The 26874-nt window shown below is 36.5% G+C and overlaps 1 protein-coding gene across 10 annotated transcripts in view; it reads left to right on the top strand.

The window, feature by feature from the left end:
- Synj1 (synaptojanin 1) overlaps window positions 1-26874 on the top strand; it is an 81601-nt gene that overhangs the window by 44439 nt on the left and 10288 nt on the right. For 4 of the 10 annotated variants that reach the window (XM_013504168.1, XM_013504161.1, XM_013504196.1 and 1 more), the window contains exons 13-29: window positions 1701-1724; window positions 4773-4964; window positions 7367-7451; window positions 11670-11810; window positions 12118-12310; window positions 13154-13312; window positions 14272-14428; window positions 15281-15398; window positions 15494-15709; window positions 18691-18769; window positions 20143-20305; window positions 20694-20903; window positions 21500-21643; window positions 22244-22282; window positions 24246-24293; window positions 25476-25514; window positions 25659-25729. In XM_013504168.1, the coding sequence (XP_013359622.1) occupies window positions 1701-1724; window positions 4773-4964; window positions 7367-7451; window positions 11670-11810; window positions 12118-12310; window positions 13154-13312; window positions 14272-14428; window positions 15281-15398; window positions 15494-15709; window positions 18691-18769; window positions 20143-20305; window positions 20694-20903; window positions 21500-21643; window positions 22244-22282; window positions 24246-24293; window positions 25476-25514; window positions 25659-25729 (2078 nt within the window). The remainder of the gene's footprint in view (window positions 1-1700; window positions 1725-4772; window positions 4965-7366; window positions 7452-11669; window positions 11811-12117; window positions 12311-13153; window positions 13313-14271; window positions 14429-15280; window positions 15399-15493; window positions 15710-18690; window positions 18770-20142; window positions 20306-20693; window positions 20904-21499; window positions 21644-22243; window positions 22283-24245; window positions 24294-25475; window positions 25515-25658; window positions 25730-26874) is intronic. The other 6 variants (XM_013504181.1, XM_013504180.1, XM_013504171.1 and 3 more) reach the window with 5 other exon arrangements.

Here is a 26874-nt window from a genome sequence, read left to right as displayed (position 1 = left end):
TTCTCATGTCAGCACATAAAAGTACTATGAGAAAACTCTACATTTATTATAGATTTAATAGACTAGGCTTCCTTTTTTCCTCCAAGATTCATTAAGGTATAGCTGAAAAAAATAAATTAGATTTCCTTAATTGTATTTTTTCCCTTTTTTTTTTTTTTTTCCCATTTTAACTTTAAAGTATTATAAACATTTTTTTTCCTGTTTGTGACAAATCAAATCTTCTTGTATTCCCTCTTTCAAATAGAAGAAAACTGTTCCTACATCATGTAGTTTCTTCTTGGTTAATTATTTGGCAGAGTAGCTGATCATGGACTCCGAAAATTCCACATGGTGTCCTGAAGCTAGTTAATTACAGCCAGCTCCTCAGGGATCTGTAAGCAGGCTGGAGCACTGAGACCTACTCAGACTCAAAAAATCTGATCGTAAGCACTACTTTCAACTTCAGGCTTTCTTTCTGGCTTCCAGAAGTAGAGACTGACTGATGTGTGTTTTGTTACCTCTTTCCACCTGTGCCTACTTTGATGTGGAGGCTTTAATAAGCAACAATTGAAAGTAAGTGGTTGAAGGAAAGAAGAGAGACAAAGTACCCAAGTAATTCTCAAACCTGAGCATCAGTTTTTTTAGTTTCCTGCACATTCCACTATGTATGTAAAATGTGCCTTTAAATATAAAAAGTTACAGTCACTTCCACTATAATGCCTGTTTGAAACTCGAATTTGTTCCAACATGGTTGATATATGAGGGAATGAGTGAGTATAATGCCGGTTTTGCATGAGCGTATACTTGATTTCATTAGCAAGCAACATTAGGTAAATGTAAAAAACTACCCAACAGAACCGAGATGGGTACAAATCTGTAAAATGCTCATATACATATGTACACAGCTTACACATCTTCCCTGTCCTAGTGTAGCACATGTGTTATGAGCCATGCTCATCCACATCTGATGTTTCAATTTCCCGTCTGTTTCCTGATAAGTCTTCTGACATCATTCATTTTTTCACAATTATTATTTCCTTCTGGTGGCCATTTCTACAAGCCAACTTCATATTTGTTTTCAAGATGAAGTGCCTTGTTTATTGTAGTATTCATGCATTCATAACCGTGTAAGATGCATAATGCCGTGCTGCTTTATTGAGTTCCTATCTTTGGTGTGTCACTCTTGAAGTTTTTCAGTGTGGTAGCCCAACCCCATTTTTCCTATTAGCCTCATGGCTATAGGAATTTGCACAAATTTGCATAGTATGTGATGTTTTTTGGATCCATATGTTTTGTTATAGCTGAACTAAAGGTACTTATCACCTGGTGAGTCCCAGAAAAAAAATGATAAAAGTATATATTAGGACAGTACGTCCCACATCTTCAGTACCCTTTAACTTCCTCACTTTTCATAATCATGTTCTCACTCACACGTGTGCCTATAAACACACACACACAAGAGCAGCCAAAAGAGCAGGTATAGGAACTTGTGACTGTGAAACTCGGTCACTGCAGGATTTTCTTTGATAGAGGGTTTGTATCAGTTATTGTCATTTACTTGTAATCCTTGGTTTCGTATCCATCAGAACAAAAATCAAGCATCAGATTGGTTTAAAAGAAAAAAGTGAGCCATCTCAGAATGTTTTATCATAGCACTCTGGATTTTAACTAACTTGTTTTCTTACTAATGACTCTTTGTTTTCTTCTTGATGCATCCATAGTTTCTGAACAGACATTACAGTCAGGTACAGTATAGAAAAATCAATCTGTAAATAAAAACATTTTTATTTTCTAAAGTTGATATTGTATACAAGTAAAGAGATATAGTTGGAAACTTGCATTTTGTCCTCAAAATCTAACAAATAATTGATATTTTTTACTCTGAGAAAAACGTTTTAAGTTTGCAGAAATTAATTATTGCATTTAGAAGGAAATATACAGTGCTCTTTATGTTCCTATATCAAAGGTTTAATTACATTTAAAAATAACAACTAGTTTTCATTTCACTTTTATACTTCTTTGAACAAACATTATTAATTTTATACCTTATTCTTAATTAGCTACTGGGAAAAACCTAGGTATCCACTTTAGATTAGTTTCAGAGTATATTTGTGCTATATGCAACTACTCAGTAGAGTTTCTTATGTGTAGTATATAAGAAAGCATTGTCTCATTTTATTATTTTGTGGATGGTATATTTTCTGAAACTACAGACCACCACTAAAATATGATCTGAAAGCTTTTAATTTTAAAAAGCACCTAGGCGACTAACAAAATCAGAAGAGTTAAATGTGTAAAATATAAAAGTTACTGAGAGGTGGTAGTACACAGTTGTAGTTCCACTTACTCAGGAGGCTGAAGCAGGAGGATTGCAGGTCCAAGTCCAGCCTGGGCAACTTAGCAAAATCCTGCCTCAAAATAAGAAGGGTTGAAACCTAGCATGTGGGGCTGGGGATTTAGCTCAGCGGCAAAAGCGCCAGCCTGGCAAGCTCAAGGTCATGAGTTCGGTTCTCGGTACCAGAGAAAAACAAAAAAAAAAAAAACAAGGATGAATTTGTGACTAAAGGAACAAAACTCTTGACAGAAGTTTAACTGAAAATGACATCTTTTCTTCCCCTTCTTAAAATTTGATATCATTTATGATTTGTTTGCTTAGTTATTGTTCTGAATCTTTTGAGAGGATACTGGTTATACATATTTGTCTTAGAAGAGCAGGAAAGGGAGCACTTGGCTATGTTCTTATGTTATGTAATGAATACAATTTTCTGAAATGAGACAGTGTTAGTGGTGGACATGTGTTTGAGCACAGACTCATCTTTAAGCGCACAAAGTTTCCAATGAGTTAAGAATAGAACAGGAATATATATGTATATGTGTATATATATATAAAACCTTTTATCCCATTAAAAAACCATTTGACTTTATTAACTCATACAGTCAGGCCAACTGTTTTTGTTCACTCTGTTCTTTACTATCCTGCCAAGTATTTTAAGCTGTTTGATCATAGAACTTATATCTTCACATAGAACAGAATATAGAAGAAACTGTTTTCATAGCATTATCCGTGACTTTAATTATAAAAACTAGTGCTACACCATAGTAATAGAAGACGGTTTTTATCTAGTTACAGTCAGCCAGACCAACAGGCGAGAACAAATAATCTGCTTAATAGTCTGCGTTTATTACCGCCCACACCCTCTGCGAGTAATTGAATAGCAAGAGGGTAAGAAATCTGCATAAATTCTCTTAGGAATCCTAATCAGCAGTTCTTTCTAGGGGGGTCTACAGGTCAAAACTGCACTCATAATACTAAAGTGTTACTTCTCCCCCTCTCATTTCCTCAGGAGACTGCTGTTTATTAATATCATAAAACAATGAATATCACAGTAAAGTAAGATGATATGGCAAAAAATGAAAGTAGATTTGATTTCTTCTTACCAATTAATTGCCAATTAAATATACATTCTATGGTTTAAGGTTGAGGTGCTGTTAAGGTTCTCTCCACTTTTAAGTGCAAGTGTGGAGTGTGGTTTAGAAGGGGGAAGAGATGGGTGGTAGACAACAGATATGCAAGAGAGAGACCAAAGATTCAAACTGTATCAGACATTTATCCATTCAACAGTTATGTATGGAGCGCTCACTTTGGACCAGGCACTCTTTTTGTTGCTAGGAATATTGCAATTAACAACCAAGACCAACATTTCAGCTCTCCTGGAGTTTCGGTTGTCAAAAGGAGATAGTTACAGGAAAAATAAATAAAACACAGGTTGAGTATCTCTTGTCTGAAATATTTGGGACCAGAAGGGATTCAGGTTTCAGAGGAGTTTTGGATTTTGGACATTTTCGTAGATTTTAGCTATTGAGCACCCTAATCTGACATTCAAAATGCTCCAAAATCTTTCTTAAACTTTCTAGGCATCATGTGGGTGCTGAAAAATTTTCAGGTTTCAGATTTTCAGATCAGAGGTGCTCAGCCTATGCAGTTTATAGGGAAAAATAAGTAAGAAGGGGATAATGGGAATTAGTGAAGTAGTCAGAGAAGGCCTCCCTGAAAAGTAAAGACCTGAAGGAGGTAGGGTGGAGTGCTGCAGGTACAGCCAGTAAAGGTCCGGTGGTAGGAGCAAGCTTGGTACGTCTTTCGGAACAGCAGGTAGACCACTGGATGGGCAGGGAGGGCAGAAGACGAGGGCAGAAAAAAGACAGATTATTTAGGGTCTTGTAGACCATTGTTCAGAATTTTGGCTTTTATTCTGAGTGAGATGGGAAGCAATTAGAAGTGACTTCATTTTTAGATATCTCATTATCTTCCATAATGTCTGTGTTTGTCAAGGAGCCATTCTTTATCAAGCTACTTAATCAGTAGCTAGAATCTTAAATGTAAATGTTCTTAAATGTTTTTATTTGGGGAAAAAAATTTATATTTTTATTAGCTTTATACAAATTGTGAAAATCAGTTGCTATATTCCTAAAAATGTGCAGTTCTTTATAGGTTATAAAACAGTGTACCATTTCATTGAAAAAAACTGTTCCGCATGTTTCATGTTGCTATAGAAATTTTGTAAGGCTCTTTTTAAAAAAATTTTTGGTATCATATTTGATTTTATTGACTTTCTTTCAAGTGTTGGTCGATTGCCCCTGCTGGCATTGCTGTCGAGGCTGTGCTTGTGCATGTAGCCCTATTTGTGCTAGTGCTGGTGATTGTGCTTCCCAGGCATGGTCTCTCAGTTAGGAGAATCAGTTTTCCTAAATGCCTTAACTCAGCTAAAATTCTGTTGTGTCTTGTTTCTGATTAGCCTCTTCAAAAGTACTAAAGAGCATGTGTGAGAATTTCTACAAGTATTCAAAGCCAAAGAAGATTCGAGTGTGTGTTGGGACCTGGAACGTGAATGGTGGGAAGCAGTTTCGCAGCATTGCTTTTAAGAACCAGACACTCACTGACTGGCTTCTTGATGCACCCAAGTTAGCCGGCATCCAGGAGTTTCAAGGTCAGCTTTTTATAACACAAGGCTAGTTAAAATCCTGACTGTAGTTTATTGATCTAAAAAATAAAAGTAGCACATCATAATATGCAGTAATTCGTATAACAAAGTTGGAGTTCTTTTATAAATGTGAAGGCCAGTATGTTCATAGATTGAATCAGTTAAAGTCTTAACCTCTTTTATTTCTAGACCTTTGTTTTCTGTTGGTTAAAAACACATAATGGCAAAATAAAAACCATATTTGATAGTTGATTCTTAGGAAATAGGGGTCCACAGGTAATCGGATATCTTCGAATGCAGCAATACACATAAGAAAAATTAGTTTTGTTTTGTTTTCTTTTAAATCAATCCCAACACAGGTTATTTTGTAATTGATAATTTTAATTTTTTTAAGGCTAGTATGTCCCATTTTATAATTATAGTCCTCTGTTTAGTTTCCCTGATAAGAAATGTTAGAAGGGCATGGTGGCATGTACCTATAATCACAGCACTCACAGGAAGCTGAGGCAGGAGGACTGCAATGAGTTTGAAGCCAGCCTAGGTTACACAGTCCAAGGCCAGCCTGAACTAGATAGCAAAACTTTGTCTCAAAACAAACAAAAAACTCAGGGTGGGGTATGAGCAGGCTTACAAAATTTGTGATACTTGTTGGTACCTGTAACTTAATGGTACCAGTTTATCCTTGTAAAAACTTGGTTGTCATTCAGTTTGGGTTCTCTGCCAAGCTGTTCAACCAGAACCAAACATTTTAGCTGAGGGTACTTTCATTATCATTTTGATTAAAAGCAGGAATTTAAGACCTTCGTTTTTTGCAAAACCAACTTTTTTTTAAGAAATAAAAGAAGGAAAACATATTAACAAACAGACATCCATTTACAAAATAGCATAAGAACAATATAAACAAAACAGAGTTACAGACAAAACTGTAGGAAATTAACCATGGTTGTTGTATTACTTTTGATATCTTAAAGTGGTTTCTCAGGAAAGCAAATAGAAACATACAAGATTGATCAAACAAGTAATCATTAACTGTTCCTTTCTGTAGAGCAATAGAAGAGAGTAGTGCAACTATGTTAGCTATCCTCTCTATATATACATACATAATTTCCCCTTCTTTCCCTTCTTTTTTCCCACACCCCATTTGCCCCGTACTTTTGAGCATTTTCCTTTCGTTTCACAATGTCTGTCATACCTCCTAGTTTTTATTTTCAAAACTAACTTTAATTCCTTTTAAAAGAATATATAATTACCAGCATTACATATGAAGGTTATGTGTATAAGAAATAGAATGATAGAGGAGATTTCAATCAGTACATCTTAGTCCTGGGCCTTCCCCCAGACTTTCTATTAAGATGCCCCTTTTAACTAAGATTAATCCAAGCTCCTGGAAGTAGGAGTAATAATAATAGTAATGAAATACTAATAGCTGACACTATCATTCTAAGCATTTTGCATTTTTAAATTATCCCTTATCCCATACCTGTTACACTGACTCTGTTATTAGAGTTCTGCAGATGAGGAAACTGAGATGCAGAAAGGGAAGTAACCTGCTCGTGGTCGTGCACAGTAGAAATGATCTCAAATTGGAGATAACATTTGAGAGGGATTTTTCATGTTCACATTTTGGAGACCACAAGCTTAATGTTTCTGGCAGGTTACTTAGGTTTTATAAAGCCTCAGTAAATAAAAGATAAAAATGATCTTAGAAGTTGTTTGTGTGAGATGATCTAGATCTATGCACATTATGGCAGTCAGTAAATGGGTCTTACTTCTCGGTGTTGATAGGATTTGTAGGCTTATTCGAGCTGTTTATCCTCATTTCTGTAAACCTGGGCCCCCTGAAGTGCTTCCAGGCTGCTTCTCTGGAACAGCTTCTGTTAGGGCCAGTATGTTCATAGAGTGAATCAGGTAAAGTCTTACCTCTTTTGTTTCTAGACCATTGTCTTCTGTTTGGAACACAGTGATGGTCTTCAAAAGATCAAGGTTGTGCTCTTCAAATTGGAATGTGGAAAATCCCTCCCAACTGTTATCTCTAGTTGGAGACCATTTCTTAGCCACTTTATTCCTTGTGCCCTTTTTGAATAATTTCTTTTACCTCTTCAATTTTGATTTTAGCCTTTAGAAAGTGACTTGTTGCTCTGCTGTCCATGATCCAAACTGTAGCAAGAACTCTTTCAAAATGATTTCTGAAAAGCACTTAGGGATCTTCAAGGATAACAATCTTAAGCAAATTTAAGGGATTTTAATAAAGAATAAAATTTAAATATTATGAGTTATTGCCTTTAATATATATTTGGTTAAACTCAATAAAAATGTATTTTTATGAGTTTTGTTGTTGTGTTGTATACGGTGGTGTTGCATTTAATTAAAGCTGTATTTAAAATTATTTCCTGGATGCTTAATTGTAGATAAAAGAAGTAAGCCAACTGATATATTTGCAATTGGTTTTGAAGAAATGGTAGAGTTGAATGCTGGAAACATTGTGAATGCAAGGTAAGCCGCCATATAACAGCCCTGGAAGTTTTTTATGTTGAGGAACATGGAGGATAGTAACTAAGACATTGTTAGGTAGATTGAGATGGTATTGGAAAAGGTGCTTTTTAAATTGTTAAATAGTAGTTCTCGAGTATTTTGGTCTGAAGATCTCTCTATTCTTAAAAATACTGAGAATGTCAAATAACTTTTGTTAGTGTTATATCTCTTAATATTTATTATGTTAGAAACTAAAATTGAAAGTTTTTAAAGATTTATGTAAAGATAACAATAGTAGCCAGGCATGGTGGCACACACCTATAATCTCAATATTCAGGGTGACTTAGGCAGGAGGATTGCCATGGGTTGAAAGCCAGCCTGGGCTACATGGTGAGTTCAAGGCCAGCCTGGGATACTATATTAACCAATATGATGCTTGGTATTGTATAAAAGATGTGTCAAAATCTGGAAGGTCTACATAACTCAGTGAACCCAGTAAACTTTTCCAAATAGCCAACACAAGATGATACTTAATAATGCAGTGGTAAAAGACGAAGGAACTTCAGTGTAAACAAAGCAAAAAAAGTTCATTGATACGGTTTCAGACTCCATTTTACAGATAACTGTTAAGACACTCGCCATTTGTTGAGTTCTGGTGTACAGTTAGAGAAGAAATTATCTGGAAAGGTCATTAAAATACTTTCTTTTCAAATAGGTATACTTTTTTTTGAGACATTGTCTTGCTGTGTACATATATAGTTCCTCATTTAGCAACTAATTCATTAATGACATAACTGCAGGAATAAAACCCTTTTATTAAATGAGGAATGTCTATATTGAAAAGATGGGGCTCAGAATTTGACTTTGATAAAATTAATACTGCAAGTACATGATGCGATCTAGTACAGTTTGGAGCCTAGCTTCAAGTGAAGGAAATCAACACTTTTGGCCATTGCGGATGGTACGAAAGTATCATCAGTGAAAATTTCAGTCAACACAGTGGAAAAGGCAGCGGTATGTTAGTACTGGGCAAATAATTTCAACTCTGTTGGTTTGGGAAATTCCCCAGGGATGCAGCCTCCAGACCATATAAAGACAACGATCCCTCTGCAGCCATATTACACATATAAATTATATGAGTGACACTTAAAGTGTTTTGTTTTAATATAATGTGTATGTTTTTAAATGTCAGTAGTTCTCAGTAGTTGTGACTTTTTAAAAAATTTCCAAAAGATAATTATGGACTGAAATACCATGGTACAGCCATCAATAATGCAATGGCAAGTGTTTTCTTGGCCAAAGTGAGTAACAATTCAATCAGGAAAGTAAAAAAGAAATCTGACTTCACTCATTTTGTTGTTAGAGTAACTTTCCTGAAAACTAAATATTTAGATCTCAATAGAATGTACTCTTACTGCTTCTGATACCAAACAGATTGGTTGTTTGTCTAAATAAAGTATAATCAAATTTTTCTTTAATATAGTAGAGATTATTCATTTATTTAACCAGTACCCATTGATCATAGACTCTTGGTAGTAAAGATACATGCTTCTGTGAATAAAATGGACAGAAATCCCTGCCTTTAGTCTGAGAATGTAGCTCAGTGGTAGAGCACTTGCCTGGCATGTGTGAGACCTTGGGTTCAATCTCAGCACCACAGAACAAACAGACCTCCCTTTGTGGGCTTTGTGTTCTAGTTGAAAGAGACAGTGAACAATAACTATAGTAAATAAATTATAGACTGTTAGAAAGTTACTGTGAAAAATAAATGACAGAAAGATGAAGTCTACCTTCAGGTAGACAGTGTTGGCAATTTTAAGTGGAATGATGAGAATTCTGTTTATTTAGAAGGTGACATGATGACTTGAGGAAAAGATGATGCTGTCGATTTCTTTCCCGAATCCGCCTTACAGTGGTGGGGTTACAGTAGGGAGGGAGTACATGTTTGGAGGTGATGTGGCATAATATTAGATGAATGTGAAGTCATATTCTGGTCACCATTTAAACTTACATGATCTGGAACAATGAGAAAAGACTGTTTTGTTTCATTTGGAAGTTTCTTAGCTCACTCTTACTACTGTGGGAATTCACAGATAAAGAAAAAGAATCAAGCGTTCATTCTTTCTTTTATGAACAGTATTTCAGAGGAATTGCCTTTGGGAAGCTGAAATTATAAGATCAGTATTTTGCACCTCCTAATGATATATGAGCTGAGCAGTGTTCATCAGCAGATGCAGAATCCTTAGGAGAGGGCATAATGAGAACTGTTAAGAGTCAGCACCCGAGCACCTGGCCATTTGTAACATTGCAGAGGTGCCCCTCTTGCCATGATGCGGTGAGAGGCGCACAACCACCCCGGAGGTATTCTCACCACTGTAAACACATAAATAAAATCAAACACGTTTCTTAATCAACCTTCTGCAGCAAGCAGTTTAAAGGAAATAGTGAGGGATAGAGGGACAGGTTAAAGACACCACCTGGGCACATTAGCCAAATCCAGGCTGTTGAATATTTTATAGGCCAATAGCCCAGTTTCTTAAAAAATAAATAAATAAATGAAAAAGGCATTGTAGGTGGGGTAGTTAGTAGGGTTGGTGAAGGCTTCAAAAGTATAAGCAAAGGCATTGTGTGGGCCATGTTTGACCCCTGTTGTAAAGAAACAAACCAGCCAGAGGAAGACACTTTTTATTTCTTTTTTCAGAGAAGACTTTTTTTAGATAATTCAGGAAATTGAAATATGAACTCTTAGGCAGTATTAAGGAATTGTTAATATTTGTGATAATGACATTGTGGTTATGTAAAAGTAAAAATATCCCATTACATTAGAGATGCTTTTCACAGTACTTACAGGCAAAATGGTGTCTGTTTTAGATTTGAACTTAAAATAGTCTAGGTTTATCAAAAAAGTATGAGGAGGGATGTTAAAAAGATTGGCAGTCGAAGTACCAAAAAGAGAAAATTAGAAAAGTAGATATAGTGAAAGATTGGCAGAATGTGTATTATGTTGAAGCCATTCATGCATATATGATGGTTTTGTCATTGGCTAGTGTGGGTCCTTGCTTTAGTGACAATGGAAATAAAAACTAACTGTGACAGTATGATTTACATATAAAAGCTTTAGTTGTAAAGTAAGAGAGAAGATTGGAACGGACTCCAGCTTCAGTAGTCGCTGGAGCGGGCACAGGATGAGGAGTGTCAGATTGGCCCACCCCTCCACAAAAGCAGGGCAGCTTTGAAGGATTAGCTGAGGTGAGCCAAGGTCTGCCTGATCATTATCTCAGTCCTGGTTTCTTACCTCTGAAGAAATTCACTTGAGGGGCGACTCTGTTCCCATGAAGTGACTGTCTCTGTTTGCCAATGGTTTCAGTCATATGAGACTGTGTTTTTCCTGGGACCTGGGGTAACTCCAGATCAGTGTCTGGAGACGTCTGAGCATTGCACTGAAAGAGAGGTCTAGAACTGGATTTTGTGAAAAGCTAGTAATCAGATGTCCCTGTGAATCTTGAAATTTACTTTAGTTACTTTTATCATAGTCTCCTGTGCCTTGAACAAGGATGAGATAGGCTAAGTAAATCTAGGGCTAGTAAACTTGGTGCTGTTGACATTCCCTAAATGAGTAACATAACCCTAACGTAATAAAAGATACAGAAGTGAAGATCAAGCTTTGTTTCACTTACTGGGCATTTTCAGCCCAAGAGAACAGTCACAGTTTTAGCAAAAACCACTTCTAAGTCCCTGACTGCCTCAGAAGAAAACACAAATTAGGTTTCTGATAAGTAATGGTTTAAGGGCCCAGGAGTTTCTTTTGTCCATTGTTCCTATAGTAGTCTCTGACTGTGTCCATTTGCTTTATCTTTCTTTGTGTGTATATTTAAATTTTTCCATAGTGATTTTTTTAAAAGACATAAATTATAATTCAGAAAAATAAGAAAGCTGAGGAGGGTCATCTGGAGGCACGTACTTCTTCGTGACCCTAATGAATACATACACAAAAGTAAAGTGCACCAGCTTGAGATCACTTGCCTTGTGATTGTCTTTAATAAGTCAGCTGATGTTTTTGTTGGTAAAGGAATGGTAGATTAGACTTTGAAGTGCAGTGTTCTTTTGGCTAAATTTCAAGTGTTTCTTTTTAAAGGAAACAGACAAAAACAATCTGCATAAAGATTTCAGAGCCTTAAGTGTGGGTAGATAGAAGCATGAGAACTTTGTAAAGATCTCTTCTTTAATATTTTCTGGTAGCACAACAAATCAGAAGCTGTGGGCTGTGGAGCTTCAGAAGACAATCTCGAGAGACAACAAGTACGTGCTGCTGGCTTCCGAGCAGTTGGTGGGCGTCTGTCTGTTTGTTTTTATCAGGCCGCAGCATGCTCCGTTCATCAGGTCAGTAAACAGAACACTCTCCTAAAGCTACTTCCTACCGTTAAAATAACAAGGAAAAGGCCTAGAATATTTGTTGTTTCAGAGTTCTTGTGTTAACATGTGTCTTTGATGCAAGTCACTGATAGCTTCTCTGTACTATTTCACAGGGCTGTGCTCAGAGTACCATGTGCTGTGTAGTTACGATTCTGTAATGTATAGTCCATGTGCCATGTAGTTATATGCTTATGTAATGGATAGTCCTCTAATGTCCTGTGCACACGAAACGTTTGAAATGTCAAGTCCTCCATTTAGAATTCTCTGTTTCAAGGGATGTGGCGGTTGATACTGTGAAGACTGGGATGGGAGGTGCGACTGGAAATAAGGGAGCAGTTGCCATCCGAATGCTCTTCCACACCACCAGCCTCTGCTTCGTCTGTAGCCACTTTGCTGCAGGACAGTCACAAGTCAAAGAAAGAAATGAAGATTTCATAGAAATAGCACGAAAATTGAGCTTTCCCATGGTAAACTTCTGCTGCTTGTTGGCTTTTTTTTTTAATGCCTTATTCTTTTTTTATTTTAAAAAATAAAAGAAAGAAAACATATTAACAGACATCTATTTACAAAATAGCATAAGACCAGTACAAACAAAACAGAGTTACAGACAGAGTTGTAGGAAATTAACCATGGTTGTTGTATTACTTATTGATATCTTCAAAGTGGTTTCTCAGGAAAGCAAATAGAGACATACAAGATTGATCAAACAAGTAATCATTAACTGTTCCTTTCTGTAGAGCACTAGAAGAGAGTAGTACAACTATGTTAGCTATCCTGTATATACATACTTACATAATTTCCCCTTCTTTCCCTTCTCTTCTCCCACACCCCGGTTGCCCTTTACTTTTGAGCATTTTCCTTTCATTTCACAATGTCTATCATACCTCCTAGTTTTTATTCACTCTTTCAGGTCTTACACTAGCGAGACAATACGATGCTTACACATGCAGGTCCAATCCATTTCACTTATGAGTATGGTCTATAGTTGTGACCATTTACCTATAAAAGCCTTGAGTTTTTCTTTCTTTATAGCTGAATAATATTCCATTATATAAAAGTACCACAATTTTAATGCTTTATTCTTGAAGATAAAGCTTTGAAATGTGCTTTATCCTCAATTCTCTATTAGGTTTTTGAAATTTTAAGGTCATTCTTAGAAACAGCATCAGTATTCACCTAAATAGATATTTTGCATGTTATTACTACTGGGTTAAAGAAACAGGCCTCAGTTCTATATATGAGGCAAGAAGCAATGTAAAAACATTTTTAAAAATTATTTTGAATTTAAAATTCCATCTCTTTGTTTCCAGGGTAGGTTGTTGTTTTCCCATGACTATGTGTTTTGGTGCGGTGACTTCAACTATCGAATCGATCTCCCTAATGAAGAAGTTAAAGAGCTCATAAGGCAGCAAAATTGGGATTCCCTTATAGCAGGAGATCAACTTATCAATCAGAAGAACGCTGGACAGGTATATACATACTTGAGAAGAGTATACACTGAGAAGGAGACTTTGAGTTGACTTTGCTTCATTTTATAAAAATTTCTTGAAGGCCATTTATACTTAAATTTATATAGATAAACAGATAAAGAATTTTCCTAAGAGAGATAGAGAAAGAAGGAAAGGAAAACTTACATGAGGAAGAAAAATATGTTACGTATCTGTAAGATTCATTTTCAAATAGAAGAATGTATTTTCTGGAGAGAGGAGTAATAGTTTAGAGTCTTAGTTTCTAGGACTGCTGATTTTTAGTTTTGAGACCCTGCCTGGGACAGTATACTTTGTTGCTGTTTTTTTCTTTATTTTTCCTATGTCATCCACCTTCTTGAAACTTATTTTTTTGATGTATGATCACAAGATTTTAGGAGTATTTATTTCAAAAATAAGTAGAAGAGGTTATAGGCCACTTGGTGCAATATCTGGGGGTCGACAGACTTGAATTCTTACACTCTGCATACCACTTAACCTTCTTAGGTTTCAGCTCCTCATATGAGAATAAGATATGAGGCTCTATGATTTCCCAAATCCCATACAGTTCTAAATGTCTGTCATAGCTCAAGGACAAGGAGTTCCCTTATTCACGTTTTCATAGTTTGCTGTACACGTTCACGACAAGGCTGTATACACGAGTGCCCCATTGGCTTCACTACCCAGTGGAATTGTCCCATGCTGCCCAATAGGACAGTCATGCATATGCCACCAGTGGTTCAAGCCAGTGGGAACAAGTAAATTGAAGGTCGGTGATATGAAAATGGCCATATCCTGAGTGTTTTTTTTAAAGCTTTACTTCATTCAGCCGAAAGCATTTATAGATGGAGCCAAATTTCAACTCAGAGTATCCCACACATAGTAACATTTAATGAATAGCTGCCTAAAAACATAACTTTTATGCATTTTGGAATAACTTACTTTGTATATGTTTATTTTAGATTTTTAGAGGATTTCTAGAGGGAAAAGTTACTTTTGCTCCAACCTATAAATATGACTTGTTTTCTGATGACTATGACACCAGTGAGAAGTGTCGCACCCCTGCATGGACTGACCGTGTCCTCTGGAGAAGGAGAAAGTGGCCTTTTGATAGATCAGGTTGGGAAATTAACTCTATTTAAATGAATTAATGAGGATTTTGTGAGGACAAAGGGAATGATAAAAGTATCAAGTAGGAAGAGAGCTATTTTATTCAAAAAAAGGTTTATCTGGAGTATAGTACAATTTAAATATAATTTAATTATATTTATCAATTTAATTTAATTACCAATAAATTGGTAAATATACCAACTTAAATATAAGGTATAGTATAGTTTAAATATAAGTGCAATATATAGTACAATATATTATACTATATACAGTACAATTTAAATGTAATTTTTGGAATATTTTATTTCAGTATTTTCTTTCCGTGAAATATAATATTTTTGTGGAGTTTTCAATTGAATGTTAATTCTGGTTTTTCATTTGAGTTACTAAAGTGGTTTGCATGTATTTTGTTTGGTTGGTTTTTTTTTTTGGTTTGATTTTTTCTGGTACCAGGAATCGAACTCACGACCTTGCACTTGTCAGGCAGGTGCTGTGCCACTGAGCTAAATCCCCAGCCCCTGGTTTGCATGTATTTTGAACTACCACTTATCTGCTGAATTATTTGTGAGACACTATTTGGTTACAGGCCTCTAAGTAACCTTAATAGTATGACATCTTAGTTTGTACTAAGTAAGGAATAAAATAAGTGAAAATAGTAACTAAGTAAAATAGTAAAGAATTTTGTTTCCCGAAAGATTTGCTCAGTTGAAGAAGCGTATGGATGTCCTGCCTGTTAAAAGCTTGTTGCATATCTCACATCCCAGCCTCAGATCACTGACGCTGAGGAAAGAGCTTACCTCTTCATTCCACATGACGCTTCCTTCTCATATGCTCTTGCACTTTTTGTTGTTCTGATTGCAGCTGAAGACTTAGATCTTCTAAATGCTAGCTTTCAAGATGAAAGCAAGATCCTCTACACATGGACTCCTGGCATTTTGCTGCACTATGGAAGAGCTGAGCTGAAGACTTCTGACCATAGGTTGAAACAGTCTGCGTATTTTTCATGGTGCTTGAAGTTTGAAATACATCCTTTTTAAAGCATTCTAACTCATCTCTCTTCCTTTATGCCTTAAGGCCTGTCGTTGCCCTGATTGATATTGATATATTTGAAGTTGAAGCTGAAGAGAGGCAGAACATTTACAAAGAAGTGATTGCAGTTCAGGGTCCCCCAGATGGTACAGTGTTGGTCTCAATCAAAAGTTCTTCACAAGAAAATAACTTCTTTGATGATGGCTTGATTGATGAGCTTCTGCAGCAGTTTGCAAATTTTGGTGAAGTTATACTCATAAGGTAAGCAAAATATTTTCTATCCTAAAATAACTCATGATTCATAAATAATAGCTTCTATATTAGAAATCACCTGATTTAGTGTTTGAATAGTGTAAGAGGATTTCTGTTCCTAAACCAAAGGAATATCGTACTATAGGCATATTCAGAGAGCTGCTAGACTTTAAAACTGAATTCTGTACTTGTAAAGCTTAAGTTGAATAATGAAACTTTTATGTAAACAATTGAAGACAAAACTATGTGCAAGTTTCGAGAGACGACCTCTCAAAACTCCCATACAATGGAACATATTTTTAAAAAGCCTAAGCCGGGCATGGTGGTACACGCCTGTAATCCCAGCACTTGGGAGGCAGAGGGAAGAGGATCCTTGTGAGTTCGAGACCAGCCTGGGCTACAAAGTGAGCTCAAGGCCAGCCTGAACTGCATAGCAAAACCTTGTCTCAAAAAGACAAAAAAAGAAAAGGAAAAGAAAAGAAAAAAAATAAAAAGCCTATAACAAAATGAAGCTGTGATTGATAATTTTGTTTTTTTAAGGAGAGATAAAAGTAAAGTAGAGGTACTTTTCCTCTCTTGATTTAAGACATTTGACATTTAAAGTACTAATAAGTAAGTTCAATTTCCAGCTAGCAGAAACATGATCAGTTGTGAGGTGTCGTCCATTCCCATCATGTTTTCCTCATTGATTTACCCATCTACCTTTTGTGGAAGCAGTTGCCTTTTTCCTTGCTCTAAAAATGTTCTCTTTTATGTGTAGAACAATTCTGAGACACTTAATGGTGTGTATGTATTTGAATTCCACAGGGAGAGAAGTGCTGTTATTTTTGTGTTATTTGCCTTTTAAGCTATGTTTTATATGTGCTTGGTGGGCAAATTTCTGTTGTAGGTGCCATGGAAGAGCAGAGGAGAATTTGAAGATGTGGCTCCCTCTTGTAACTTAGTTGGGAAGATCAGCATAGTGTCTTCCCCAGGTTCTAAACGGTGCAGACCACAGACTTAAGATGGTGAGGTTTCTGTAGAGTAAATGTCATGTCCAAGACACCTCAGGCCCTTTCACAGAGTAACAGAGCCAGTGGGGAGGAAATTATATTTAAACTTCTTGCAAATCTTTTGATGATGATCTATCTTAAACCTTTAAAAGAAACAAAACAAAAAACTTCAAAAATTTTAAGGTTCTAGGAAGTACATAGTGAGATCTCTCAGGTTTACAGATGACAGTAAGCTTTGCCAAGAACAGAAATGCCAAACAACCCACAACATCTTGTGGACTGTGTGAGTGGGCACAAGGGTAGCAGATAAATGTCTTCGTAGCAAATGTAAAATACTGCACAGAGCTGGGAAGAATTCAGATTGTTTAAAGGATAAAAGACTGAAAATAGAAAGAGACCTGTCTGTTTTTCTGTCCCACTGGATTCTTCTAGCTCAAAACTGGAGCTACAAGTTTTACTCACAACGCTATAATCATTAGGAGAGTTATTGGTAAGAAAATATGTATTACTGTAATATAAAACTGTCAGCTGTCTGCACACCTAGAATGTGCTGATTATTATACCCTATGATAACCAGGCTGACAAAGAAAAAGCAGACAATGAAATTAAACAAGGAGAGACTACTACAAGCAGTAAAATGGGATTATTGCCTTTTGGTTTAGAATAATACAACCATTAAGAAGTTACCAAAGTCTGTGTACTCCTTTGTATTTAAATAAGAGTTCCCTAAAAATGTACAAGTATAGATGCACTGAGATACTTACATGAGGAGAAAATCTAGAATTTTTTACCATAGTAAAAGTAAGAAGAAAATGCAATTTCCAAAAGGTTCTAAGTAAATCCATGGATGTAAGAATCAGAATCCCCTGTTAAAGTTAGAAGGGCACATTGATAACTGAGCCTAAGGACCAAGAGATTAGTGCTGCCCTAGGATTACAAATGCTTTGGTACCACGGTCAAAGAACAGATAATGTCTTGAATTCGGGGGGTCTGGTGCAGCCTTGTAAGTTATTAAAACCTTTGGATCGGGGTAATCCTCTATTACCAGCAACTGGAGAAAGACACTTTCATGGTGTTTAGATAAGAAAGGTGTTCCTGACAGCATCCTGCAGTTTCTTAACTTTATGCCAAAGACACTGAATCAGTTACCTTGGTCATGTTTGGAGTGATTATGAAAACTATACAACACCTTGATTTCAAAAGGGTAAAGTACTTGTGTACACATTCCTCTTAAGATCCATAATCGGTACTTCTGAATCCTGGAGAGGGGCAAGAGGGAGGGGGAGAGAGAGAGAGAGAGAATACTGTATATTTTCCCTGTACAGTTGGGAGTGGTTCAACTTGCAAAACTATTTCTGTAAATAAGACTGAGAGCTTGTTTTGCAGTCTTTTGTGTAATAACCTTATTACATATCTATCAGTGGCCGTCTTCAGAACGTGTTCTTATGTCTTATTTATTTATTTTGCCTTTTGGGGGGGTTCTTATTTCAAACTTACAAACTTAGAATCATAGCAAGGACCATTTGAGAACCAAACAGTAAAAATTGTCAGTGACTAAGAACAAAGCCCACAAGCTAAGGCTCCTTGAGATGACCTGGGTCTCTTTTGTTGTTGTCATTTTTGGTTTTATGATTGTTTTGTTTGTTTTCTTTTTTTTTTTTACTGACAACTTCCTGTGATCTTTTTGATCAAACAAAATGTCCTTCGGGGAAGTCAGAGAGATTCTGAAAATACATAGTGCAGAGACGCTGAAAATACATAGTGCTGGACATGGGGTCAGAAGGCTGTGAGAAAGGCCTGCGGTTCCTGAGTGGAGTGAAGCAGACTGGAATACCGCTGGGGGAAGAGCCCTGTCTCTGGGTCTCTGGCCGCTCCCTTCCTCTCTGCTTCCTGGCCTCCGTAGGCTCGGGCCCCTGTTAACCAGTAATCACCGGACTAGTTTCTGGGCTAGGTCTATCTAACAAATTAATTACATTTTCAAACTTGTTTTTCTTAAAGATTTGTGGAAGATAAAATGTGGGTTACATTTTTGGAAGGAAGCTCTGCCTTGAGTGTTCTGAGCCTAAATGGTAAAGAGGTAAGATGGATTTGTTGATTCTAAACCATTCTAAAATTGTCTGATATTACATTTTTATAGGTACACAGCAGCAAGAATGTATAAATGTCTTTTCAGTCAAATTAATGTTACTTTTGTGCTTCCATAGAGAGAGTAACCACTGATATAGACTAGAAAAGTTTACCTCCTAATTTGATTTCTGTTATTTGTAATGTGTAATGCTTTAAAATTTAACTAAGGGTAGATATTCTAGCTTATATGTATAGTACAAAAGATTTCTATCAAATGAACAAAATGCTTTATTTATAAGGAAACAAGAAAGTTGTTCATGACTCCTAGGAATTTATTTTGTTGGCTACATTCTTGGTCTGCGTTACCTTTTTCAAACCTTGGTAAAATAATTACCATAGATAACAAACACATCACATTGAGACACACAGATACAACTTTTCAGGCTTATCCTGTTATTCCCTAGGATAAAGTTTTAAATAGAAATTCACTGTGTCAAAGGATATAGATATACAGTTTTACATTTTGATTCTTTTTGCCAAATTGCCCTTCAGAAAGATTTTGTCAGGTTATACTGTACCTGGGATTACCTTTTTCTAACATCCTAATTGATACTGGATTTTTTTTTTTACTTTGACGATCTGAAAGTGAGAAGTAGTATATCATTCCTGCTTTAAGATTTTGATTGCTAAAAGTTGAGTCTTTTTGTTTATTGGTTACTTGTACTTCTCTGACTAGCTGTGTCTTTAGCCTCCGTGTGTGTGTGGGGGGGGGGTAATGAACCTAGGGCCTTACACATGCCAGGCAATTATTCCACCACTGAGCCCCACCCATCTTTCCACTGTGGAGTTAGTCTTTTGACGCTCCCTTTAGGTTGCAGATATTAATTCCTTGTCATATATACTGCAAATATTTTTCTTACAACTGTTGTATTTTAATGACATGAAAATTACTAATTTTTAAGTGTAATTTTAGGTTTGGTTTCTTAAGCATATCCTTATGCCATGACAATATAAATATTAAAAGAGCAGCTCTCAGTTTGACATTATATGTCAGCTCTTTTTCCCACTGGAGTGGTTTTTTTGTTTTCCTTGGTAATTTACTTTATTTCTTTTTTTTTTTTTTTTTGGTTTTTCTCCGGTATCAGGAACCAAACTCACGACCTTGCGCTTGCCAGGCAGGCGCTTTTTGCCGCTGAGCTAAATCCCCAGCCCCGTACTTTATTTCTTTTCCTTCTTTCCTACTCTGCCCCTCACCCTCAAGTCTAGGCTTTTATACCATAATTACTCCCTCCTGGCATCTCAAAAGATTTTCTATAGAAATTGTATTTGTGGAAAATACGACATACTATTTAATTGAAATTTTATATTTGTTTTATCAATTAGCTATTGAATCGAACTGTAACTATCACTTTAAAAAGTCCAGACTGGATCAAAAATTTGGAAGAAGAAATGAGTTTAGAGAAAATCAGTGTCACGTTGCCTTCATCAACAAGCTCTACCCTGCTTGGTGAAGATGCTGAGGTTGCAGCAGATTTTGACATGGAAGGTTTGTTTGTTGACTATGTTTGCTTTTGTAGTACTAGGGAAGTGTCCCTCCCATCAGTAAAGTCTTAGTATCCAAATTTATCCCTCTCCTTCTTCTTGGGTTACACATACAATGTTAACTAGGATTGATGTGCCAGCTGCACGCCAGTAGCCCTTCTAGTCAACCCAGCATCAGGTTGCTCCAAGATAATAGGTATCTTTATGTTTTCCATAAGAGTGTGTATACTATTTCTAGCTTTATACATGTAACTTGTTTATACACAACTACATGCTTTATCCATGTGTTAGTTTAATTCGTGTATCTGAACCCCTGAAAGCCCTTCTAAGGGGAGAAAAATCTCTGAGCAAGTTGAAATGGTGGCATCTTTGATATCCTTGGTGTTCCTTAGGTGATGTCGATGATTACAGTGTCGAAGTGGAGGAACTTCTTCCTCAGCATCTGCAGCCGTCCTCAAGTTCTGGCCTCGGCACTTCCCCAAGCTCTTCACCCCGGACAAGTCCCTGCCAGTCACCTACAATAGCAGAGGCTCCTGTACCTTCCCTTCCCATCAGACCAAGTCGAGCTCCATCGAGAACCCCAGGGCCTCCAAGTTCACAGAGTGTGTATCGTGCTTGAAAGCTTGATATGACATTTTCTAGCCAGTGGGCTTGACTCCAGAGAGCCAGTGTTGCTGAGCTTGGGGGCGCGTATGTGGAGCACCCTGGCCACAGAAGGGGAGAAGGTGCAGATGATGAGCTGTCAGTGCAGAGGATACTCGGTGACCCCGCTGCCACTAGATGGGAGGTTTTCTTAATCCGTTTTCTGTGTCGTTAGGATTGTCTGTGTCTTCCAGTTGACAGTTTTCTATGGATAAGGTAGCATGCGTAAGTATTAGGGCTTTTCTTTGTCTTTCTGTCTACTGGCCAGCAGACTGCACCTGACTTAAACCAAGCCCATGCCTTCTTGATAGGGCCTCTCAGTAAATGAGCTTTCAGCAGAGGGCCCAGGTACAGAGTCCGATAGAGGTAGCATCCGTGGGGCCCTGGTAGGTGGCTTTTGTTATTTCTACTGAAAGTGTATGCCATTTTTCTGCACGGGTGAACACATTCTAAAATCCAACAACATGGAATGTTTATTATTGATATATGTAGAGTACATTCTTTTCTGCCAGCACTCCCTTGGCGACTGATCTCCTTACCTACTGGCCTTGTTTAGGTTCTCCTGTTGACGCTCAGCCAGCAGCCCAGCCCCAGCATAAGGAGCCTTCCCAGACCTTGGAGCCCAAGCGGCCACCCCCACCCCGGCCGGTGGCTCCTCCCACGCGCCCCGCGCCCCCGCAGAGACCACCTCCGCCTTCGGGTGAGCCCACTCTTTCCATTGTGCCAGACCCAGTTTCTCCTTCACTTTATTTTAAAATGTTCCACATGTTTTCATATCACTAGCTTCTAGATCTGTTGGTTTGTTTGGGCTTTTTAAATCACTGTTGCTACTTTCTCATGTTTTCTCAAAGGACATGATAGGTATGACCAGACAGGTAAAATGTATTTAATGGGTAGGTTTCTCGTAGCTGCCTTCCTACGAGTGTGCAGGAATGGTTCATTTTAGTTTCGCTCATTTGATGGAGTTGGGCATGTATACTGTTCTTGGCTGAAACTAGGTTTAATTTTTTTTTTAATCCTCATTTCTGGCTTCATAAAATCATTAAAATTTACTTATTTTTATAAAGTTTATGATTAGAAGTAAAGAGCATGCATATTTAATATGTTTTATATGTTATTTTAAAATATGGTTATAGTGTTACTTCAGTTTTTATGAATATATGTTTTTTCTAATATCTAGATATTTACGTTTCATTCCAACATGATATTTGTTACCATGACTACTGTAGAAAATCTTGACATTTAATTCTTTATTTAATGTCATTTCCTTTCTGCTGCGTATTTTCTTGTGAACTATAAGGGGCTAGGAGTCCTGCACCTGCTAGAAAGGAATTTGGAGGTAACCATTTACATTTTTATCATGTCTGAGTCTTGGTGCACTAATTTTTTCCAGTTTGATCTCTACAACTAAGAGACATTTTAGGTTTAGGTTTGTTTGATGCAAATTAAGATAAGTAACATTTATACTCCAAGTTAAGAATTATCCCTAAGCTCCTGTTATATTTCTCTTAAATAAAAGTCTAGAGGGGCTGGGGATTTAGCTCAGCGGCAAAGCGCCTGCCTGGCAAGCGCAAGGTCGTGAGTTCAGTTCCCGGTACCAGAGAAAAACCAAAAAAAAAAAAACAAAAACAAAATAAAAGTCTAGAGCTTAGTTTTATTTGTGAATACAAGTAATGAGAGCTTCTGTCTTCCAGGAAGACATGATTGAATATGCTTTTTTTTTTTTTTTTACAAATATAGTCAATCAGGTCACAAAGATTTAGTTCCCGCGAGTCATACTAATTTCAAAAGAGTTTTGGATATACTGGATACAGAACATTTCTGAAGTATTTGAGTAGTAATTCTCTAGTACTTTCCTTTTTTAGTGGAAAAGTTTTTAGAGTAGCAAAGTTTCCAGGAATGTAATTTAAACTTACAGTAATCATCTGAAATGTATCTTCTATTTTGTATTTATTATAACTTGTTATAAAACCCCTGCCTTATTTATTTAAGAACTCTATGATTTTCTTTTCCATACAGAAACTTTTATTCTAAAATGGATCACATCTTTTTAAAATGTGTAATTGATTTGATTGACATGAGACCCCCAGAGCCCCGCTGGAGAGATACATTTGACAAATTTGTTTAATCTGTTTCTCTGGGATGGGGAAGGTTGTCAGAGTTCCCCAGGAGAGCTTGTACTAATCCACTTTTAACATTATTCAGGCACTCTGTGCATGTGTCGTTGGTCTAATTTCTATTCTAGCTGCCTAATGACATGAGTTCAGATCCATTTACCACAGACTGACTTTGTATATAGATTTCCATGACTTTGTATAATCAGACTAGCTGAATTATTTCAGCATCAAAGCTTCCATGAAGTACTGCCTGATGATCATTTTTCCATTGATCTACAGAAACCATCAATATTTCCCATCCAAACTCTTTTACTTATATTTCCATGATAAATTCTATTTACCTTCTGCTTTAATTAGAAACCAATCTATAGAAAATAAATTTTAAAATAATTTTGTGGAAAGTTGAATTATATTAGCAATCTAGTAACTTTTTAAACACCTTAATTTTAAAAATTACTTCTCTTCATAATTCTTTTGTGGACACCGTTTGCCATATATTTTATTTTACTTCTTAATCAGTAATTCCTTTAAAACAGTAAGCTTGAAGAAAATGATTGTAATACTTTTAGAGTTTCTTGAAAATAATACATCAAAAAGTATCTTCTAAAACCAGTCACAGTGACCTACACCTGTAGCTACTCAGGAGGCCCAAGGCAGGAGGATTGCAAGTTTAAGACCTTCTCTCAAAATATAAAATTAAAAAGAAGCATAGGAGTAGTTCAGGGTTAGAGTGTTTGCCGCGCATGTGTGAGCCCCTGAGTTCAGTTACCAAAAAAGAAAAACATAGTCTCATGGAAATTTAAAATAAAACTAAAACTTCATTTGTGATTTTTTTTTTCCTTTGGAGAGTTAATTAGTACTTGTAGTATAAATATTAGAATTTGTAGTAGTGATATAACGCTAGCAATAAGGAATGAGGTGATCATAGAAGAAAGAAATTAAACCTTTTAATATTTCCTGTGCTTAGAATCTCAGATAAAAAAAATTGCCATCCCGCTTCAGTTTGAGGAGATGGAGGATTCAATTTGGGGCTTGGTCTAAAGTCACGTTGGTTTGTACTGATACCTTCAACAAGATTTAAAACAAAGAAGGCACTCTCGTGCAGAAGTAATTGTGTGCCTGCCTTTCTTCATTCTTTGCTGTGGGCCCTGAACAATATATAGCTTTTGTTCTTTCTCTAAAAAGGTATTGGAGCCCCTCCCAGCCCTGGGGTAGCTAGGAGAGAGATGGAAGGTAACAAGACTTCTGCGTTATAGAAATGGTTTTCTCCTTTGATTTCTAAATGTCAGCCACTCCCATGTTAAAAGGTGTACTAAATCTTTTTAGTCTCACTGTAAACATCTCCTCCCCCGCCTTAGTATACCGTATATTTTTCTGTCTTCATTCTTTTATGTGTGTGGTTTCTAATGGCTGTCAGTTTAGTTTCCTGAGACTCATACAGTATGTTGTTTGTACTGTTTCATAAATTTTCATGTATATTGAGGTTGTGAAACTACTGTTTAAGAAGAGTGCCTTCAGTTTTTTTCAGAATAAGTCAAATGTTTAGAAATGCCCTTTACTAATCTGAAGTTTTAAAAATTATTAAAAATTTGGCCCAAGAATAGAGTATTTGTGAGAAATTTCCGGTAACATAAGTTTTTCTGTGTATATTGGTACTGAGCTAGATTTGTTTAAAAGACCATTAAGACTAGAGGGCACTTGTGAATATTATAATTATTAAGGGGCTGATGTATTTCGTATAATGACCATACCTGAATTTCTTTTCAAAAAGAAAATAAATCTTACGATGCTGCTTGTTAGTCTTTCTGCTCCTTTTGTCCCAAAGAATTTGAGCCACATTTTAATATGGTTTTTTATAAGGTGACTATTTTATAAGATATGTACATTCATGTCTTCCTTTTTAATCGTATTTTGTTATAAAAATCAAAAAAATCTTATTGTAAAGTAACTGTTCACAATAATACTGCAGCATGAAGTCCTCTTAGCAGCTTCTTATGTAACTTGAAATCTCCAGCCCTCCCTGTTGCTCAGAGCCATTTGTGTCCCCACTCTGAGGAGCAGAAGTTACAGTGGTCACATCTCGTGACCATTCCCACAGCTGACCACATTTTTAGGGTTCATGGGGAGAGTTCTGTGAGGACTGTCGCCTGAAAGTGCCCCTGTGAGTGAGGCATCAGACTTGGGCTATCCTTGTCTCCCAAGAAGCTCCCTCTAAGTATTCTAGCTTTTCTCTCTTTGGAATATTTCATTCAGGACCAACAATGCCCTTCATCCTTACCCAAAGCTAAGTACTGTGATGTGTTATCATCTCAGGCCCCCGTTTCTGCTGAGAATGACACAGAATGACAAACTGATACTATGCAATACTGTTTTATTGCTTATTTATGGCTAATTTGTTTCCTTCCTGCTTCCAAGCACCCAAAAGCCCTGGAACAACACGGAAAGAAAATATAGGTAAAAACACTTAAATGTAGTTATTTTCAAAACTGAACCATGAAATAGACATTTGGAATATATGTAGCCAGTTTCTTGGATTTTCTATTTGTTTTTATTCTTTGTTTTAATACCTTAACATAGGATGCAATGTCTTTGTTCCAGGACGCAATCAGCCTTCACCTCAAGCAGGATTTGCAGGCCCAGGTCCTGCTGGACCCAGTATGGCCAGACCGGTAGGTGACACCAAGCCTGGGATCCATGGGGCTCTTGGTTCTAGGTTCCAGTTTGCTACTAATTAGTTTTATTACATGGGGGAAACATTTGATCTTTTAGTGTCTCAGCTTCCTCAGCTCTGAAAGGAGGGAATTGATGATCCCTATGGTACCTTTTTACCGCTAACATTATTTTACTGTTCTTCAAAATAACTGAGCTGTTACTTGTATAAAAATCAATACACTTTAAACAGTTATGATCACTAAATAAATATGTATCTCTCAGTATATGAGTACATTAACAGTAACTAATGTAGACATCAAGTTATCCTTCAATAGGAAGGATTTTAATTAGCAGAAAAAGTACAGTAGAGTTAGTGTACTAAAATTGGTTCTGAAGGTATTAGAAATAGGAAAGCAAATGGTTTAAACGATTTTTCCTCTGCTTTATAATCTGTAGCTTTTTGTATATTTATCATGTTTTGTTTAAACACATATTTTTTCTGTTATTTACCCAATGAAATTTTTCTCTGGGCTTATAACAGCCAGTCAAAAAGAGAGAGAAAGAGAAAATGGAAACCAATAATCAGTAACTTAAACCAGTCTGATACAGAGACCCAAATCTGAATACTGGGGAATTCAGAGCTATCACACTGCTGAAAATTAGGATTGCGAGAGCCTAAGAAACTACTTCTCATGAAGATAGACTTCCTTTTTGTGCATTTTCTGTTGTAGCTGTCTGTGTGGCAATGGAAGATCCTTTTCTTTGTGTAATATTACTCCCCAAATTGAAATTTCTGTAGCATATACCTGAAGATATCTATTACCTACTCTGTTTCAGAAAAGGGAAAGTTGCCACTCACTACCACGCTTACTCAAGAATTTTGTGTAATCCTGTAAGGGTAGGGAAGGAAAGTCAAGTTTTTTGTGAAGTTAAAAGTTCAGATTAATTTCTGCTTAAAATAATTATTGTGGGTTTGTGGAGCCTTGAGCCAACATATTAAAAGAGAAAAAAATATTTTTTACCAGTAGTGTTCTGGTATACTTTAGTTGGAATCTTAAGTTGTTCGGGAGTTTTATGTCGATATTTAAAAATGTAAGAGTGTGGTTTTTCTTAAGTCTCTTAGTTGCTCAGGCACAAATCTTTCCATCCCTTCATGCCTTTA

Source organism: Chinchilla lanigera, unplaced genomic scaffold, assembly GCF_000276665.1.
Source record: "Chinchilla lanigera isolate Chin_1 unplaced genomic scaffold, ChiLan1.0 scaffold00006, whole genome shotgun sequence".
Classification (NCBI taxonomy): domain Eukaryota; kingdom Metazoa; phylum Chordata; class Mammalia; order Rodentia; family Chinchillidae; genus Chinchilla; species Chinchilla lanigera.
The sequence above is the reverse complement of the archived record's forward strand: the minus strand, read 5'-3'. Positions and strand labels throughout refer to the sequence as shown.